Raw genomic sequence first — 17,939 nt, 5'->3', positions numbered from 1 at the left:
GAAACAGGCCCCAAAGTTCATCTTCCCACACTTAGTGCATGGCGGCCTCCGCTGCTACTGAAATCTTCCACCAGACCGACCTTGCTGGTAGGATCCCCTGTTGCCCTAGCTGGGCCTAAAATGGTTCCCCTACTGCTGACTGGTCCCCGATGGTTGTGCACTGACCGAAGACTGAGGAAAAGACTGGGAGGGCCCTGACGACCCTGCCCGGAATGCTGATCCACCACCACCACTACCAGAAGAACCACCAAAGTTTCCTGCAAACTGGGCCTTGTTACTGCCCTCACGCTCTATTCTGATCTTCAATTTGCGGGTTTCTGTGGCTTGAGAAAATGGCACCATCCTACCATAGTTCATGTTAGAATTCAAGGCAACTGTAGCGGCCACATTAATAACCAAAGGGCTAAGGTTCTGCACAAACCGACGCAGTCTAGCCTCCACAGTGGGCAACATGTAGATGGCATATTTGGATAGGCGCATAAATCTCATATGATAGTCCCATACACTCATGCTACCTTGTTTCAGGATCTCGAACTTGGTGGCAGTGGCTACCTTAGTCTCGGCAGGCAAGAAATGATCAATGACAGCATCGGCAAACTCACTCCACCTCGCTGGAAGGCTCCCCTCCTCACAGGAGTCCTCCCACATCTCAAACCAAGAATAGGCCACCCATTTCAGGAGGTAGGAGGCCAACTCCACTCCCTCCATCTCAGTAGCACGCGTAACTCGGAGGGTCTTTTGCATCTCGTTATTAAAATCCTGGGGGTCCTCCTCAGGATCAGTACCTGTGAACACTGAGGATCCAACTTGAGAAATCTATTCACCCTAGAACTGGCGGAATCACCTGGATGACTAGAAGAAGTGGGTGAAACATTTGATCTCTGGGACTGGGAAGCCACTATCTGAGCTAGCATCTGTATGGCTCCCCTAAAATCCCCATCAGAACCAGAAGTTGGGGCTGGAGGTGGAACTAGGATATCAGCCGGGGGTGGAATAGTTGCACCTTCAGTAGGTGTAGGGACAGGTGCGGTCTGATCAGGAGTAGTAGAATCAGGCAGTGTAGTAGTCGGGGGAATGCTCTCACCCCTCGGTCGCTCACCCTCATCATCAGGTAAAGAATCAACTGCCACTCCTGGGGTGGCATTGACTCCTTGGCCTATTCTTGTTTTCTTCCTAGGCGCCATGTACTGAAAATTAGAGCAATGCACGAGTTAGAGGAGGAACCGTCTTACAACCAACTCTACTGCACGATCTACAATATCAAAAAAGGGTATTATTCCTAAATGACCAAGTAGCCTCCTAATTATAGATGTTGTCAACAACACACCAATAAGAAGGACTCTACTAGACACGGCTCCGAGAAAACCTAGCACACCAAGCTTGTCACACCTCGACCTTGGGGAGCGCGACCGACGCTCCATAGGGTTACCCCGGTCAAGCAAGGCCTGCACAATGCCGTCTACCCAACTCACCCATGATTAAAGAGATGATTACATTTCATTAGCTAGATAATATGAGGTCAAGTGAATAACACTATTTCATTTCCATTAGTTACGTCGTTAACAAGTTCCCTAAGCAATACATTATACATTCGTAGTGAAAGTGGAATAGATGGTACATTTACAACAAGTTAAGTTCAACCTTCCCAAAACAAGATACAACCTACATTATGTCTGCTTAGCCTCTAAGATTACCAAAAGAGTGCTAAGATAGTGCCAACAACAATACCCCGGATATACCTCAAAATGCTATGTACAATGGATAAGAGATACAGGACCCCAAAGTGCAGTGGGGCGCACCAAGTTAGCTGAGGAGAGGGTATGCTACTATCAAGGATCAACACCACCTGCTATGGAACCACCTGCATCCATTAAAGATGCAGTGCCCCCGGCAAAAAGGGACATTAGTACATATAGAATAGTACTAGTATGTTAAGGTAAACACCCTCTCAATAGAATGAGTAACAATAAATGGAGAAAGAAACATGAAACCAATAAGAGACTCAAATAGTAACAAAGCGTCATGTTAGGGGAAAGGTAAATTTCAAGCAAGTTCGATATTTTAAATTGGGAGACTTTTAGCACCGATATACCCCAATGTTTTAGCACAGAGTCCGATCTCTACCCTATCGACTAAGCCATCTCACCCTGAGACATCCACTCACAATACCACTATGTGCGCGATATGGCATCCGATCTCCGCCCGATCGGCTAAGCCATCTCACCACAATGTCGTGTGGGCCGACATCACTTATTGCTAGCAATAATCCCATCCAATTCAAAGGGAAACATCTCAACGCATCAATATCATCCCATATAAGGGGAAACAAACCCATCACATTAACACGGGGATTTACCTCTCAATTACTCCTACCCTGGCACGTGTAGTTTCAGGATTAGTTTATTTTGACCTACCCTTCCTCGGTGACTAAACGATACTCCCAAAGCATTTATTAATAAAATGATTTATCACTCATTTCATATTCTTTTACATGTCGTTCATTTCATTAGCACCATTGGCCATAATGCAATACAATGCTTGGCACGTGGCCGCACATCATATTTCATGCTCTCTTCTTTTACTTTCAAATACCATTGTGGATACTCGACAACAAGGGCTTTCAAATCAAGACTTTATACACATATTTGGGCAACTTAGGGTCTTACACAATTGATATGATAACTATCATTAGAAACATATTTTTAAATCACAACACAATGCCACACAGCCCATACTTAAACCACATTCTCAAATGGTAACTTAACATAACAAGAATCTTTAGGGTACAGATTGAACGCATACTTACTTTCACACACAACTTATTCGAATTAATCAATTTATATTAAGCATCCTGAGACTTACAAGGAAATTGTGGGGTCAATTCTAAGGGAAGAGTTTAGCCAACATACCTCGCCTTGATCTTTTAAACTACTACAATGTTCTGGAAATTTTAGCCACTTTGATCTATTTAAAGATATAGCAAAATTGAACACAAATTAGGAAGGATTTCATAGTTCCAGCTCACTTGAGCATTTTATCAAACACTAGGTATGCTTTAAGGTTTCAAGGTCCTCCTATGGTGGATTGTTTCATCCCAGCACCCAAAGTTTACTCAAAAGAGCTCAACAATCTTTTCACTACCCTTGATGGTACATGCATGTAAGATAAACAACTCCCACATCCAAGACTTTGCTTGTCGTATTGCCTATTTTTAGTTAAAATCACGAAATTGAGGATTATGGAGTAGAACCTTACCTCTAGAATGAAGACCTAGTGAATTTTTCTTGCAAATTCTTCAACTTTGAGCAAACATTGATGAACAATGAGCTTAAGAACTCCCTCTCTCACTCTATGGTACTCCCTCTCTCTAGAAATGTAAGTTTTAACCTTCTAAAATGATCCCTAAGGCTATTTTATAAGAATGGGGTCAGGTTCAAAAGTTATAAAAAAGGAAGCCCCGATGAAAATTTATGGTCGCATATGCGACCGCATAAAGCTTCCGCGGTATGCAAAATGGGCCGCATAATGGCCTTTCGGAACTGGCATTTTCTGCTTCATTGTGCGACCGATTTGCAGTCCGCAGAATTATTCTACAGTTGCAAAATGCACCGCAGAACATCCCTCTGAAAACATTTATGTGGGATTTGCGATGGATTGCGCGGTCCGTGAAATAATTATGCGGACGCAAAATGGACCGCATATTGATCCCAAAATTAGCTCAGGTTTCTGCTTCACTCTGCAGCAGATTTGCGGTCCACATATCAGTTTTGCGATCACAGACTTGGCCACACAAAATGCCATGTACTTCCAATATACAAAACCCCTGGTTTTTGGTAAGATTTTATGGGGACTTACAATATACTTATTCTGTTGAGACCCACTGTGGTCATTTCTATTGTTGAGTTATTTGCCTAAATTACAATTACATACTTAGTCATATTAATTCATTTACATATCATAACTGTGTCTCTGTTATCATTTGTTGTCACATCATGTTATCATTGTTTGGGCTGCCTTGCATGAGATTTGTGAGCCCGAGATACTAGAGAGGTTGATGACCGAGTGAGGCGATGGGCCTGATTGTGAGTGACATTGATGGGATGGTAGCACGCCGCAGCAGGCTTTATTGATTTATGATTGGATCGGGCTGCACGCTGCAGCATGCCATGATTACCTTATATTAGTGCTTGGATAGGATCTGCCCCTCCGGAGTCTGACATACCTGCAGTGAGAGCAGGTACCTACTGAGTACGAGTTTCGAGTGCGAGTGCCTAGTGGTTGAGAGTGCTAAGTGATTGGGAGGTGCTGAGTGATTGAGAGTGTTGAGTGATTGGGAGGTGCTAACTGATTGAGCGTGTTGAGTGAGGTTGAATACTCTAAGAGTATGAGCATATGAGTGTTATTACTATTATTCATTGCATTTGACATGCATACTTGGCATGTAGGCATAGAGATGCATTCCTCATTCTAAACGGTATTGTGGCATTCATGACTTCACATGCACATTGACATATAGGCATAAAGATGTACTTTCCTCATGCTATCTGAGAATGGAATCACCTTATCTGTTGTTGAAAGTTTTTGGGAAATTCCCCAAATTCTACCTTAAAAACACATATTTTAGGAGGGAAATTCAATGGGTATTCAATATTATAAAAACGACCAAAAGTTGCTTACCTTTTGAAATCTAGTGGAACCCCTATCAAAAATCGCCTCCCACCGAGCTTGCAAAGTAAAATAGGTCAAACCCTCGACCTTATGAATCTGCCTGGCATCTCGCACCTGCGGTTCACTTAACTGCTTCTGCGGCTCCGCATGTGCGGCCAAAACTATGCTTCCGCAGTTTCCATGAAGCCCTCTACCTTCGCTTCTGCGGACTAGGCTCCACTTCTGCGGAGTCGCACTTGCGACCTGGGCTCTGCTTCTACGAAAACTCCTACCCCTTAGCCCAACAATAAACCGCACTGCTATGCCAAACATGCTTATTTGACCATGCACCTGTGACTAAATCCTTCGCAGGTGCGATCGCACCAGACCTAAAACTTTTCTGTAATCTTCTAAGTCCAAATTCCAACCCGTTAACCATCCGAAATTCACCCGAGGCTCCCCAAATCTTAACAAAACATACCAAAAAGTCCTAAAACATCATACGAACTTAGTCGAGGACTCAAATCTCATCCAACAACATCAAAAACACGAATCGTACCCCAATTCAAGCCTAATGAAACTAATGAATTTCCAACATCCAAAACTAATGTAAAAACATATCAAACCAACTCCGGTTGACCTCAAAATTTTGCACACAAGTCATAAGTGACACAGTGGATCTTTTACATCTTTCGGAACAAAACTTTGAGCCCAGTAACCACAAAGTCAACTCTCGGTCAAACCTCTCAACTCTCCAAACTTTAACTTTTCTAACTTTCGCCAATTTAAGCCAAAATCATCTACGAACCTCCAAATCAACATCCAGACACACTCCTAAGTCCAAAATCACTATACAGAGCTATCAGAACCATCAAACTCCATTCTGGAATCATTTACACATAAGTCAACATCCGGTCAACTCTTTCAACTTAGGCTTCCATCCTTGGGACTAAGTGTCCCAACTCATTCCGACACATCCCCGGAACGAAATCAACCACCCCCTCAAGTCACATTACAACTAATGGGCATAGAATAAGCAATAAATGGGGGAGCGAGGCTATAATATTCAAAAGCGACTGGCTAGGTCCTTACATTCTCCCCTCTTAAACAAATGTTCATCCATGAATGGGTCTAGAATATACGTGGAGTCCCAAATAGGCGTGGATATGTGCTCCGTATCTACCGCTCTACCTCACAACTAGCCTTCTCGATTGGCTGACCTCTCCACTACTGTCACGACCCAACTGGAGGGTCATGACTAGCACCCGGGCCATACTTGCCGAGCACCAACGTACATTTTATCTAACCTTCCTTATTATCTTTAAGGGCCGACAAGATCAATATAAATAGTAGACATGGATCATGAACATCCAACAATGAAAGATAATTTCATGAACATACATAACATGGGACGACAAGACTGTCAAGAAACTATATATAAGGTACGAGCTATCATGATGCCATGAAAGACTATACAACAAAAATCAGCCGAAAAGGCATTCTAAACCATACATAAGTCGACACCTATCTATGAGCCTCTAAAAGAACATAAGTGCTACAACATTGCCGGAACAGGGCCCCGACATACCCATAAGGTCTATAACAAAAATGCATACCAAGACCACGGCAAGTCCGGAGAAGGGATCTCGCCAATAACTGCTGAACTGGACAGCCTACTGTGGTGGGGGAGCTACGTCTACCTGTCTATCAGGACCTGCAGCACGACATGCAGCGTCCACAAATAAAAAGGACGTCAGTACGAATAAAGTACTGAGTATGTGAGGCAAGAAAGCATAAGTAAGAACAGTAATGTAAACATGGATAGAGAATATACAACCTGTGACATCTGGGTACCTCTGAGGGCTACTGACATGAAATACATGATACATACATATATATACATAAACTTTTAAAAGATACGCCTTTGTGGGCATCACCATCATCATATCGTACCCGGCCATAATAGGCTCGGTAAAACGTACCCGGCCATCATAGGGCTCGGTAGAATCGTACCCGGCCACGTGGAGCTCGGTAAAACCCAACTGATCAGTGGTTGCACAATAGGTGCCATACCCGGCCAACTATAGCGCGGCTCGGTAGAGTAAAATAGATACATATATATGATGCATGCTGGACTCATTGGAATCACATTTTGAACCTTTCGGAGTGACGTAAGGTCGGTATCCTTCGTACACGTTATTAGGATTAACTCTTCATCAAGAATCTTATAAGAATCAGGAACTACCAACAACATTGATAATATAAGAATAAGAGAAGTAACATCAATATCAATCGTTTCATAAGAAGGGCAGCAATGTAAGTACTGCTAGCTTCTAAGAGTAGAGTATCTTTGGGAGCTCGTTCATTACATTATGTACAATTGGAGTCGTGCAAAAGAATGAAGGGGATAGCCTCACATACCTTGTATATACTGCCCAACCTCAAGCTATGCAAATATCACGACTCCTTAGTCTACAATAAGACAAATGACACTATCATTATCGTTTAAGCGTCGTAACTATTATGTATCGACCACAACCTATTTTACGATGAAACGGACAGCACCTCCCCTATTTATATGACTTCCCACAAGTCAATACAATCACCAAACAGCCCAAACAACATCATTAATAATCATATTGAGCCTCCAAAATAGTCCACCAACCAACAACATTACTACCAAGCTTTTCGATATATATTTCACAAGTTCTAGCTTCAACGACTTAGCTGCAACTTGGATAATCTTAAATATATATAGAGTAAGAGGTTCCTTACCTTTAAACAGAAAGAACAACTCCAATTTGACCTTAATTTTCCACGAAATATCCCTTCAATTCTGCCACAAGAACAAGGAAGCGAAACTAGCAATTAATTCGGGTTTTTCGGCACTAGAATTACTTTAGAAGACTTGAAATCACCTAGGGTTGATATTAAAAACTTGAAGGTGTATTTACAGGACATAAAACACTTAAAACAACCTCCCACACGAGCTGGAACAACACAAAAATCAGCAACAACAAGAAGAACAAGAAACTTACTAGCGCCACGGGATTCCCGACATTTGATTTGTGTTGTTTGCCCTTTGTTTGGGTCTTGGATCATGAGAGAACCTTGAGAGACTGTTTTTAGGGTTATAAGGTCTGAATATACTGAAAAATAATGACTTAAAACGGGGTTGAGGTATCTTATATATGTCCATATGCCTTAAACCGCCTTTGTGGGCCCCATAGAGAGCAGCTTGGCGCACTCTCGCGAAAACGCGAATATCTCTCTATTCCGAGATCGTATCAACGAACGGTTTAATGCGTTGGAAACTAGACTCATAGATCTTCAATTTTATAGGTAGATCACCCCATAATTCCAAGCACATTGGGAGAAAAATGCAGTAACATTTGACCTAAAGTTTAAGTAAAATTATAAACCTAAGTTGCGACAACTTTTATCAACTTTTGTTTCATAACTCGCTTGACTTCAAGACTTATGATGCGGATATTATATGATTCAAATAATTAAAACAAGACCTCTTGGGATAGTAAATCACCTCTAGTGTTACCCGAAAATACGGGTTACAACATCCTTGATTCGTTTAACTTCTAATATTTGTTAACCACTCTTATACACCCTTGTATCGTTTAAGACCAATAGGATTAACTTCTTATCATCTCAAAGATAATATCTTCTTGGATTTACATCGACTAACTTACGACGTGATCTATGGTATGCGAATTTGGGTTGTAACACCCTCTCCCCCTTAGGAACATTCGTCCTCGAATGTAAGGGTTTATGGGGTGTCTAACTCATCGTGGATTCCGACGGAGATTTCCGGCTGAGTTTCCCCCATAAAATGGACACTAGCCAAACTTGCAAGCAGTTAAACCCAACCTATGGCCTTACAAGACTATACAAAGCATTATGGATATGTACATTATCTGCATATCACCATTTTGTATTAAAAAAAAGAGTATTCACAAGCTATTGCTTATCTCATAGAGTCGTTTCACCTTATAATGCGTCCTTCTTTCCCCCGACATCCTCGTTATCTTCACTCTGGAATAGGTAAGGGTATTTAGACTTCATCTCCTTTTCTGCTTCCCATGTCATTTCTTCTATATTCTTGTTCCTCCATAATACTTTCACGGAAGCTACATCCTTTGTTCTCAGCTTGCGGACTTGTCGATCTAATATAGCCACTGGCACTTCATCATATGATAGATCCTTTGTAACTTGTACATCTTTGATAGGGACGACCCGAGAAGGGTCTCCAATACATTTCCTCAACATAGATACATGGAATACCGGGTGGACAAATTCCAATTCAGATGGCAATTCTAACTCGTAAGCAACCTGTCCAATTCGCGGACTCAACTTACCCTTCTTCCCAAAACGCATAACACCCTTCATCGACGAGATCTTCAGGAAAACCCAATCACCAACCTCAAATTCCAGATCACGACGTCGGACGTCGGAATAAGACTTTTGCCTACTTTGTGCCATCCTCAGTCGTTCTTGTATCACTTTCACCTTCTCAATGGCTTGGTGAATCAAATCTGGCCCATATAATTCTGTCTCACCGACTTCGAACCATCCAACTGGTGATCTACATCTCCTCCCGTACAGTGCCTCATACGGGGCCATTTTAATACTGGAATGGTAGCTATTATTGTAGGCAAATTCTATAAGTGCCAGATGGTCATCCCAATTCCCCTTGAAATCTAGAACACATGCTCGTAGCATATCTTCAAGCGTCTGGATGGTACGTTCAGCCTGTCCATCAGTCTGCGGATGGAATGCAGTGCTGAGATTTACTTGTGTGCCTAAACCCTTCTGAAAAGACCTCCAAAAGTTAGCCGTAAATTGAGCTCCTCGGTCTGATATAATAGATACCGGCACACCATGAAGCCTAACAATCTCCTTGATATACAACTTCGCATAATCTTCAGCCGTGTAAGTTGTCTTAACTGGCAGAAAATGGGCAGATTTTGTAAGTCGATCAACTATCACCCAGATGGAGTCAAACTTATGATAAGAGCGAGGTAATCCAATAATGAAGTCCATATTAATCACCTCCCATTTCCAGGTCGGAATCTCTATATTCTGAATCAATCCACTAGGTTTCTGATGCTCGATCTTTACTTGTTGACAATTAGGACACTGGGCTACAAATTCTGCAATAGACTTCTTCATGTTATCCCACCAATATTGCTCCTTAACGTCATGATACATCTTTGTCGAGCCAGGATGGATAGAATATCGGGACTGGTGAATCTCAATCATAATCTTCTCTCGCAACCCTGCCACACTAGGTACACATAATCGGCCCTGGTATCTCAGTGTCCCATCTCCTCCGATCTTGAAAGCTGTAATCTTACACTGCTGAATTCCCTCTCTCAATCTTACTAAGGTAGGATCTTCATATTGCCGTGCTTTTACCTCGGCTACCAAAGATGATTCTGCTGTATTCTGTACAGTAACACCTCCGTCATCAGAGTCCAACAATCTGATTCTCATATTGGCCAGCTGGTGAAGCTCTTTGGTCAACCCTTGTCTACCTGCCTCAATATGTATTAAGCTTCCCATTGACTTACGGCTGAGAGCATCTGCCACAACATTAGCTTTACCGGGATGGTACAATATCTCGACATCGTAGTCTTTCAGTAATTCAAGCCACCTACGCTGCCTCAAATTCAACTCCTTCTGCTTGAAGATGTATTGTAAACTCTTGTGATCTGTGTAGATGTCAACATGGACGCCGTATAAGTAGTGCCGCCATATCTTCAAAGCATATATTACTGCAGCCAATTCCAAATCATGAGTCGAGTAATTCTTTTCATGCTTCTTCAATTGTCTTGATGCATAAGCAATCACCTTCCCACGTTGCATCAATACGCACCCCAAACCTATACCTGAGGCATCACAATATACCACATAACCTTCTGTTCCTTCTGGGAGAGTGAGCACTGGCGCGGATGTCAATCGATTCTTTAGCTCCTGAAAACTATGTTCACAAGCATCAGACCACTGGAACTTGGTAGCTTTCTGTGTTAACTTAGTCAATGGTGCTGATATAGAGGAAAACCCTTCTACAAACCGCCTATAATATCCTGCTAGCCCCAGGAAGCTGCGGACTTCTGACGGTGTTGTAGGTCTCGGCCAATTCTTCACTGCATCGATCTTCTGAGTGTCGACACTAATACCCGCATCAGATATCACATGGCCAAGGAATGCTACTGAGTTCAGCCAGAATTCACATTTAGAGAGCTTAGCATATAACTTATGATCCTGAAGGGTCTGTAATACTATCCGCAAGTGGCCCGCATGTTCCGCCTCCGAACGAGAATACACCAGAATGTCATCAATGAATACGATCACGAACACATCAAGATAGGGCCTGAATACACTATTCATGAGATCCATAAAAGCTGCTGGGGCATTTGTTAGCCCGAACGACATCACCAAGAACTCAAAATGCCCATATCTTGTCCGGAAGGCCGTCTTTGGAATATCCTTCTCCTTAACCCTCACCTGATGATACCCTGAATGCAAGTCAATCTTGGAGAAATACTTGGCACCCTGGAGTTGGTCAAACAGGTCATCAATTCTTGGAAGTGGATACTTGTTCTTTATTGTAAACTTATTCAACTGTCGATAATCGATACACATCCTTAACGACCCATCTTTCTTCCGCACGAACAAGACTGGCGCACCCCAAGGTGAAGTGCTAGGCCTAATGAAACCCTTATCCAGCAAGTCCTTCAACTGTGCCTTCAACTCTCGCAACTCTGCCGGGGCCATCCTGTATGGAGGGATAGAGATCGGTTGAGTGTCAGGCAATGCATCAATGCTAAACTCAATCTCCCTTTCAGGAGGAAGGCCTGGGAGTTCATCTGGGAAAACATCTGGAAATTCATTAACCACGGGGATTAATTGTAGAGTAGGCGGCTTCGCCTCCGCATCCCTAACGCGAACAAGATGATAAATGTAACCTTTTGAGATCATCTTCCTTGCTTTAAGATAGGAAATAAACCTACCTTTCGGCGTAGCAATGTTCCCCTTCCATTCAATGGCGGGTTCACAAGGAAACTGAAACCTAACCATCTTCGTATGACAGTCAACACTTGCATAGCATGAGGCCAACCAGTCCATTCCCATTATCACATCGAAATCAACCATTTCTAACTCAAATAAATTTGCCGAGGTTTGACGACTACAAATCATCACAGTGCAACCTTTATAAACCCTTCTAGCAATCACAGAATCTCCTATCGGAGTGGATACCTCAAGTGGTTTACTTATCAATTCAGGTTCAATGCCAAACTTATTAGCCACAAAGGGTGTAACATATGATAAGGTAGATCCTGGATCAATTAGCGCATATACATCATAAGAAAACACAGACAATATACCTGTAACAACATTCGGAGATGACTCGAGATCTTGTCGACCTATTAGAGCATAGGTTCGATTTTGAGCACCACTCGAACTCGGCACTGAACCTCTACCTCTACCACGACCTGTCGACTGTTGAAAACCTTGTGCTGGAGGTCGAACTGATGAGGAAGAACCAGACACAGATCCACTCGGTTGAGCCATACCACCACCTCCTCTGTTAGGACAATCCCGCATCATATGGCCACGCTGTCCGCAAGAATAGCACGCATCGGAACCTCGACGGCACAGTCCAAAGTGGGCCTTGCCGCACTGATCACAACGAGGTGTTGGGGGTCTCGTCTGACTAGTATCTCTATGAAATTGTGAGCCTGATGCCCTCGAACTCTGACCTGAACCAGAATAGGTAAATCGATCATACCGAGGCCTCTGAAACTGTGGAGGAGCACTAGCTACAGGTGGTGCCGAACTCCTCGAAGATTGGGGCCTGATACTGCCTCTGAACTCATCAGAATACCATGCAAATCTTGCCCTCTTATGCTGGCCCCTATCCTGCTCTCTATCTGCCCTTTGCTGGCGCTTACGATCCTCTAGGGTCTGGGCATAAGCCTGAATACGGGAAAATATCCATGCCCTCTACCAAGGAGGCTGTTGTGCACTCATTTATCAGATGTGGTCCCAACCCGTTCACGAATAGATGCACCCTATCACTCATCTCTGACACCATATGGGGAGCATACCTTGCTAAAGAATCAAACTGTATACTATACTCTCGTACACTCATATTACCCTGTCGAAGGTTCAAGAACTTATCAGCTCTAGCTCGTCGTATCTCAACTGGCAAGTAGTGACGAAGAAAGGCCTCAGAAAATTCCTTCCACACGGCTGGAGGAGCGTTCGGACCCCTAGATCTCTCCCAACTATCACACCAGAAAACCGCTAAATCCCGTAACCGATAAGAAGCCAACTCTACTGCCTCCGTATCACTAGCATGCATAACCCGCAATGTACGATGAATCTGATCAATAAATATTTGTGGGTCCTCCTTGGGGTCTGATCCGGTAAACACTGGAGGGTCTAGATTAATAAAATCACGAACTCTCGCACTAACCGGTTTATCAGCAGCACCGGTATTCTGCCTCTGAGCCTGAGCAGCTACCAAGCTAGTCAACAATTGCACCGCACTGCGCATATCATGGTCTGTAGTGCCAGACGGAGGAACTGGATGTACTGGGTGCCTCCTAATATCCTCGGGAGGAGACAGAGAGGTATGAGACGGCATCTCACTCTGAGCCTCACTTTGGCCTGCTCTGGCTGGAGGCACCTGAATGTTACCCTCTCCCACAGCTGTATCAAGCCGTTTACTAATCACTTGCTTCCTAGTCGAAGGCATCGCTGAAAGAAAACAAGGTGAATATTAGATATGAACACTTACTACTCAACTCTACGCACGATCTAGATTCAGGAAGAAGGTAACAACCCTAGATGTCACGTAGCCTCCTGATTATAAATGTGGCGCGCTACACATCCATAATCAAAACTCTACTAGACACGGCTCATAGACAACCCCTAGGACAGACTTGCTCTGATACCAAGTTTGTCACGACCCAACTGGAGGGTCATGACTAGCACCCGGGCCATACTTGCCGAGCACCAACGTACATTTTATCTAACCTTCCTTATTATCTTTAAGGGCCGACAAGATCAATATAAATAGTAGACATGGATCATGAACATCCAACAATGAAAGATAATTTCATGAACATACATAACATGGGACGACAAGACTGTCAAGAAACTATATATAAGGTACGAGCTATCATGATGCCATGAAAGACTATACAACAAAAATCAGCCGAAAAGGCATTCTAAACCATACATAAGTCGACACCTGTCTATGAGCCTCTAAAAGAACATAAGTGCTACAACATTGCCGGAACAGGGCCCCGACATACCCATAAGGTCTATAACAAAAATGCATACCAAGACCACGGCAAGTCCGGAGAAGGGATCTCGCCAATAACTGCTGAACTGGACAGCCTACTGTGGTGGGGGAGCTACGTCTACCTGTCTATCAGGACCTGCAGCACGACATGCAGCGTCCACAAATAAAAAGGACGTCAGTACGAATAAAGTACTGAGTATGTGAGGCAAGAAAGCATAAGTAAGAACAGTAATGTAAACATGGATAGAGAATATACAACCTGTGACATCTGGGTACCTCTGAGGGCTACTGACATGAAATACATGATACATACATATATATACATAAACTTTTAAAAGATACGCCTTTGTGGGCATCACCATCATCATATCGTACCCGGCCATAATAGGCTCGGTAAAACGTACCCGGCCATCATAGGGCTCGGTAGAATCGTACCCGGCCACGTGGAGCTCGGTAAAACCCAACTGATCAGTGGTTGCACAATAGGTGCCATACCCGGCCAACTATAGCGCGGCTCGGTAGAGTAAAATAGATACATATATATGATGCATGCTGGACTCATTGGAATCACATTTTGAACCTTTCGGAGTGACGTAAGGTCGGTATCCTTCGTACACGTTATTAGGATTAACTCTTCATCAAGAATCTTATAAGAATCAGGAACTACCAACAACATTGATAATATAAGAATAAGAGAAGTAACATCAATATCAATCGTTTCATAAGAAGGGCAGCAATGTAAGTACTGCTAGCTTCTAAGAGTAGAGTATCTTTGGGAGCTCGTTCATTACATTATGTACAATTGGAGTCGTGCAAAAGAATGAAGGGGATAGCCTCACATACCTTGTATATACTGCCCAACCTCAAGCTATGCAAATATCACGACTCCTTAGTCTACAATAAGACAAATGACACTATCATTATCGTTTAAGCGTCGTAACTATTATGTATCGACCACAACCTATTTTACGATGAAACGGACAGCACCTCCCCTATTTATATGACTTCCCACAAGTCAATACAATCACCAAACAGCCCAAACAACATCATTAATAATCATATTGAGCCTCCAAAACAGTCCACCAACCAACAACATTACTACCAAGCTTTTCGATATATATTTCACAAGTTCTAGCTTCAACGACTTAGCTGCAACTTGGATAATCTTAAATATATATAGAGTAAGAGGTTCCTTACCTTTAAACAGAAAGAACAACTCCAATTTGACCTTAATTTTCCACGAAATATCCCTTCAATTCTGCCACAAGAACAAGGAAGCGAAACTAGCAATTAATTCGGGTTTTTCGGCACTAGAATTACTTTAGAAGACTTGAAATCACCTAGGGTTGATATTAAAAACTTGAAGGTGTATTTACAGGACATAAAACACTTAAAAAAACCTCCCACACGAGCTGGAACAACACAAAAATCAGCAACAACAAGAAGAACAAGAAACTTACTAGCGCCACGGGATTCCCGACATTTGATTTGTGTTGTTTGCCCTTTGTTTGGGTCTTGGATCATGAGAGAACCTTGAGAGACTGTTTTTAGGGTTATAAGGTCTGAATATACTGAAAAATAATGACTTAAAACGGGGTTGAGGTATCTTATATATGTCCATATGCCTTAAACCGCCTTTGTGGGCCCCATAGAGAGCAGCTTGGCGCACTCTCGCGAAAACGCGAATATCTCTCTATTCCGAGATCGTATCAACGAACGGTTTAATGCGTTGGAAACTAGACTCATAGATCTTCAATTTTATAGGTAGATCACCCCATAATTCCAAGCACATTGGGAGAAAAATGCAGTAACATTTGACCTAAAGTTTAAGTAAAATTATAAACCTAAGTTGCGACAACTTTTATCAACTTTTGTTTCATAACTCGCTTGACTTCAAGACTTATGATGCGGATATTATATGATTCAAATACATTAAAACAAGACCTCTTGGGATAGTAAATCACCTCTAGTGTTACCCGAAAATACGGGTTACAACATCCTTGATTCGTTTAACTTCTAATATTTGTTAACCACTCTTATACACCCTTGTATCGTTTAAGACCAATAGGATTAACTTCTTATCATCTCAAAGATAATCTCTTCTTGGATTTACATCGACTAACTTACGACGTGATCTATGGTATGCGAATTTGGGTTGTAACAACTACATCTTCACTGAAGCTATATTCTTTGACCTTAACTTTCAAACCAACCGATATATAATAGCCATCGGCTCCACATCATAAGTCAAATCCCCATCTAACTGAATTGTGTTGATTTCCAAAACATGAGGGCTCAACTTGCCCTTGACCTCTTAAGCACCTCAAAAGGTCCAATATACCGAGGGCTCAACTTGCCCTTTCTTCTCGAACCTCATAACACCCCTCATGGGCGAAACTATAAGAAATACCTTCTCCCCCACCATGTAGGCAACATCATGAACCTTACGATCAACATAACGTTTCTGTCTAGATTGTGTCGTGTGAAGCCGATCCTGAATTAGCTTAACCTTTTCCAAAGCATCCTGAACCAGGTCAGTACCCAATAGCCTATCCTTACCCGACTCAAACAAACAAATCGAAGACTAAAATTGCCTCCCATACAAGGCCTCACACAGAGCCAACTGAATACTCGATTTGTAGCTGTTGTTGTAGGAAAACTCTACAAGTGGTAGAAACTGATCCTAAAAATCCCCAAAATCCATGACACAAGTAAGTATCATGTCCTCTAATATCTGAATAGTGCGCTCGGTCTATCCATCCATCTGAGGGTGGAATGTTGTACTTAACTCAATCCAAGTGCCTAACTCTCGTTGCACTGCTCTCCAGAAGTACGATGTGAACTGCGTTCCCCTATCTGAGATAATGGACACCGGCACACCGTGAAGACGAACAATCTCGCGGATATAGATCTCAATAAACCTCTTTCAAGAATAGGTAGTCCCAACTGAAATGAAATGCAGGGACTTAGGCAACCAGTCTATAATCACCCAAATAGCATCAAACTTCTTCAAGGTACATGGGAGCCCAACTACGAAGTCCATGGTGATACGCTCCCATTTCCACTCAGGAATCTCAAGTCTCGGAAGCAAACCACCCGGCCTCTAATGTTCGTACTTCACTTGATAATAATTTAAGTACCAAGCTACAAACCACACTATTTCTTTCTTCATCCTCCTCTACCAATAGTGTTTCCTCAAGTCATTATACGTCTTCGTGGCACCCGGATGAATGGAATACCGCGAACTATGGCCCTACACAAGAATCAACGCACGTAGCCCATCCACATTGGGCTCACAAATCTGACCATGCATCCGCAATACCCCATCATCCCTAATGGAAACCGCATTGGCGTCACCATACAGAACCATGTCTTTAAGGACAAGCAAATGGGGGTTGTCATACTGATGCTCTCTAATGCGATCATATAAAGAAGACTGTGAAACTACGTAAGCTAGAACCCGACTAGGCTCCGAAACATCTAAACTCACGAACTGATTGGCCAAGGCCTGAATATATGATGCAATCGGTCTCTCATCAATAGGAATAATTGCAAGGCTACCCATACACACTGCCTTCCCACTCAAGGCATCGGCCACCACATTTGCCTTTCCGGGATGATACAAAATGATAATATCATAGTCTTTTAACAGCTCCAACCATCCCCGCTGCCTCAAATTTAGATCCTTTTTGCTTGAACAAGTGCTGAAGACTCTGATGGTCTATAAATACCTCACAAGACATGCCGTAGAGATAATGCGTCCAAATCTTCAATGCATGGCCAATGTCTGCCAACTCTAAATCATGAACATGGTAGTTCTTCTTATGAGGCTTCAGCTGGCATGAAGCATATGTAATCATTCTACCCTCTTGCATCAAGACACATCCAATACATATTCAAGAACTCGATGCTGAAGGCAAAACTAGAATTGGAGTTGTGATCAAGCCAATCTTGAGCTTCT

General features: G+C 42.8%; 1 protein-coding gene across 1 annotated transcript; it reads right to left on the bottom strand.

The window, feature by feature from the left end:
- Positions 1-17,231: 17,231 nt before the first annotated feature.
- LOC138907799 (uncharacterized) lies at positions 17,232-17,543 on the bottom strand. The gene has a single exon (XM_070198413.1). The coding sequence runs from the start codon at positions 17,541-17,543 to the stop codon at positions 17,232-17,234; it is 312 nt and encodes a 103-aa protein (XP_070054514.1).
- Positions 17,544-17,939: the final 396 nt, after the last annotated feature.

This window comes from Nicotiana tomentosiformis, chromosome 3 (assembly GCF_000390325.3).
Source record: "Nicotiana tomentosiformis chromosome 3, ASM39032v3, whole genome shotgun sequence".
Lineage (NCBI taxonomy): Eukaryota > Viridiplantae > Streptophyta > Magnoliopsida > Solanales > Solanaceae > Nicotiana > Nicotiana tomentosiformis.
Note: the sequence above shows the minus strand (reverse complement) of the source record. Positions and strands in the feature narration are given on the sequence as shown.

Bases quoted from the DNA above. Each gene is read 5' to 3' on its own strand.
- LOC138907799 (XM_070198413.1), bottom strand. From the start codon at position 17,543: ATGGGTAGCCTTGCAATTATTCCTATTGATGAGAGACCGATTGCATCA.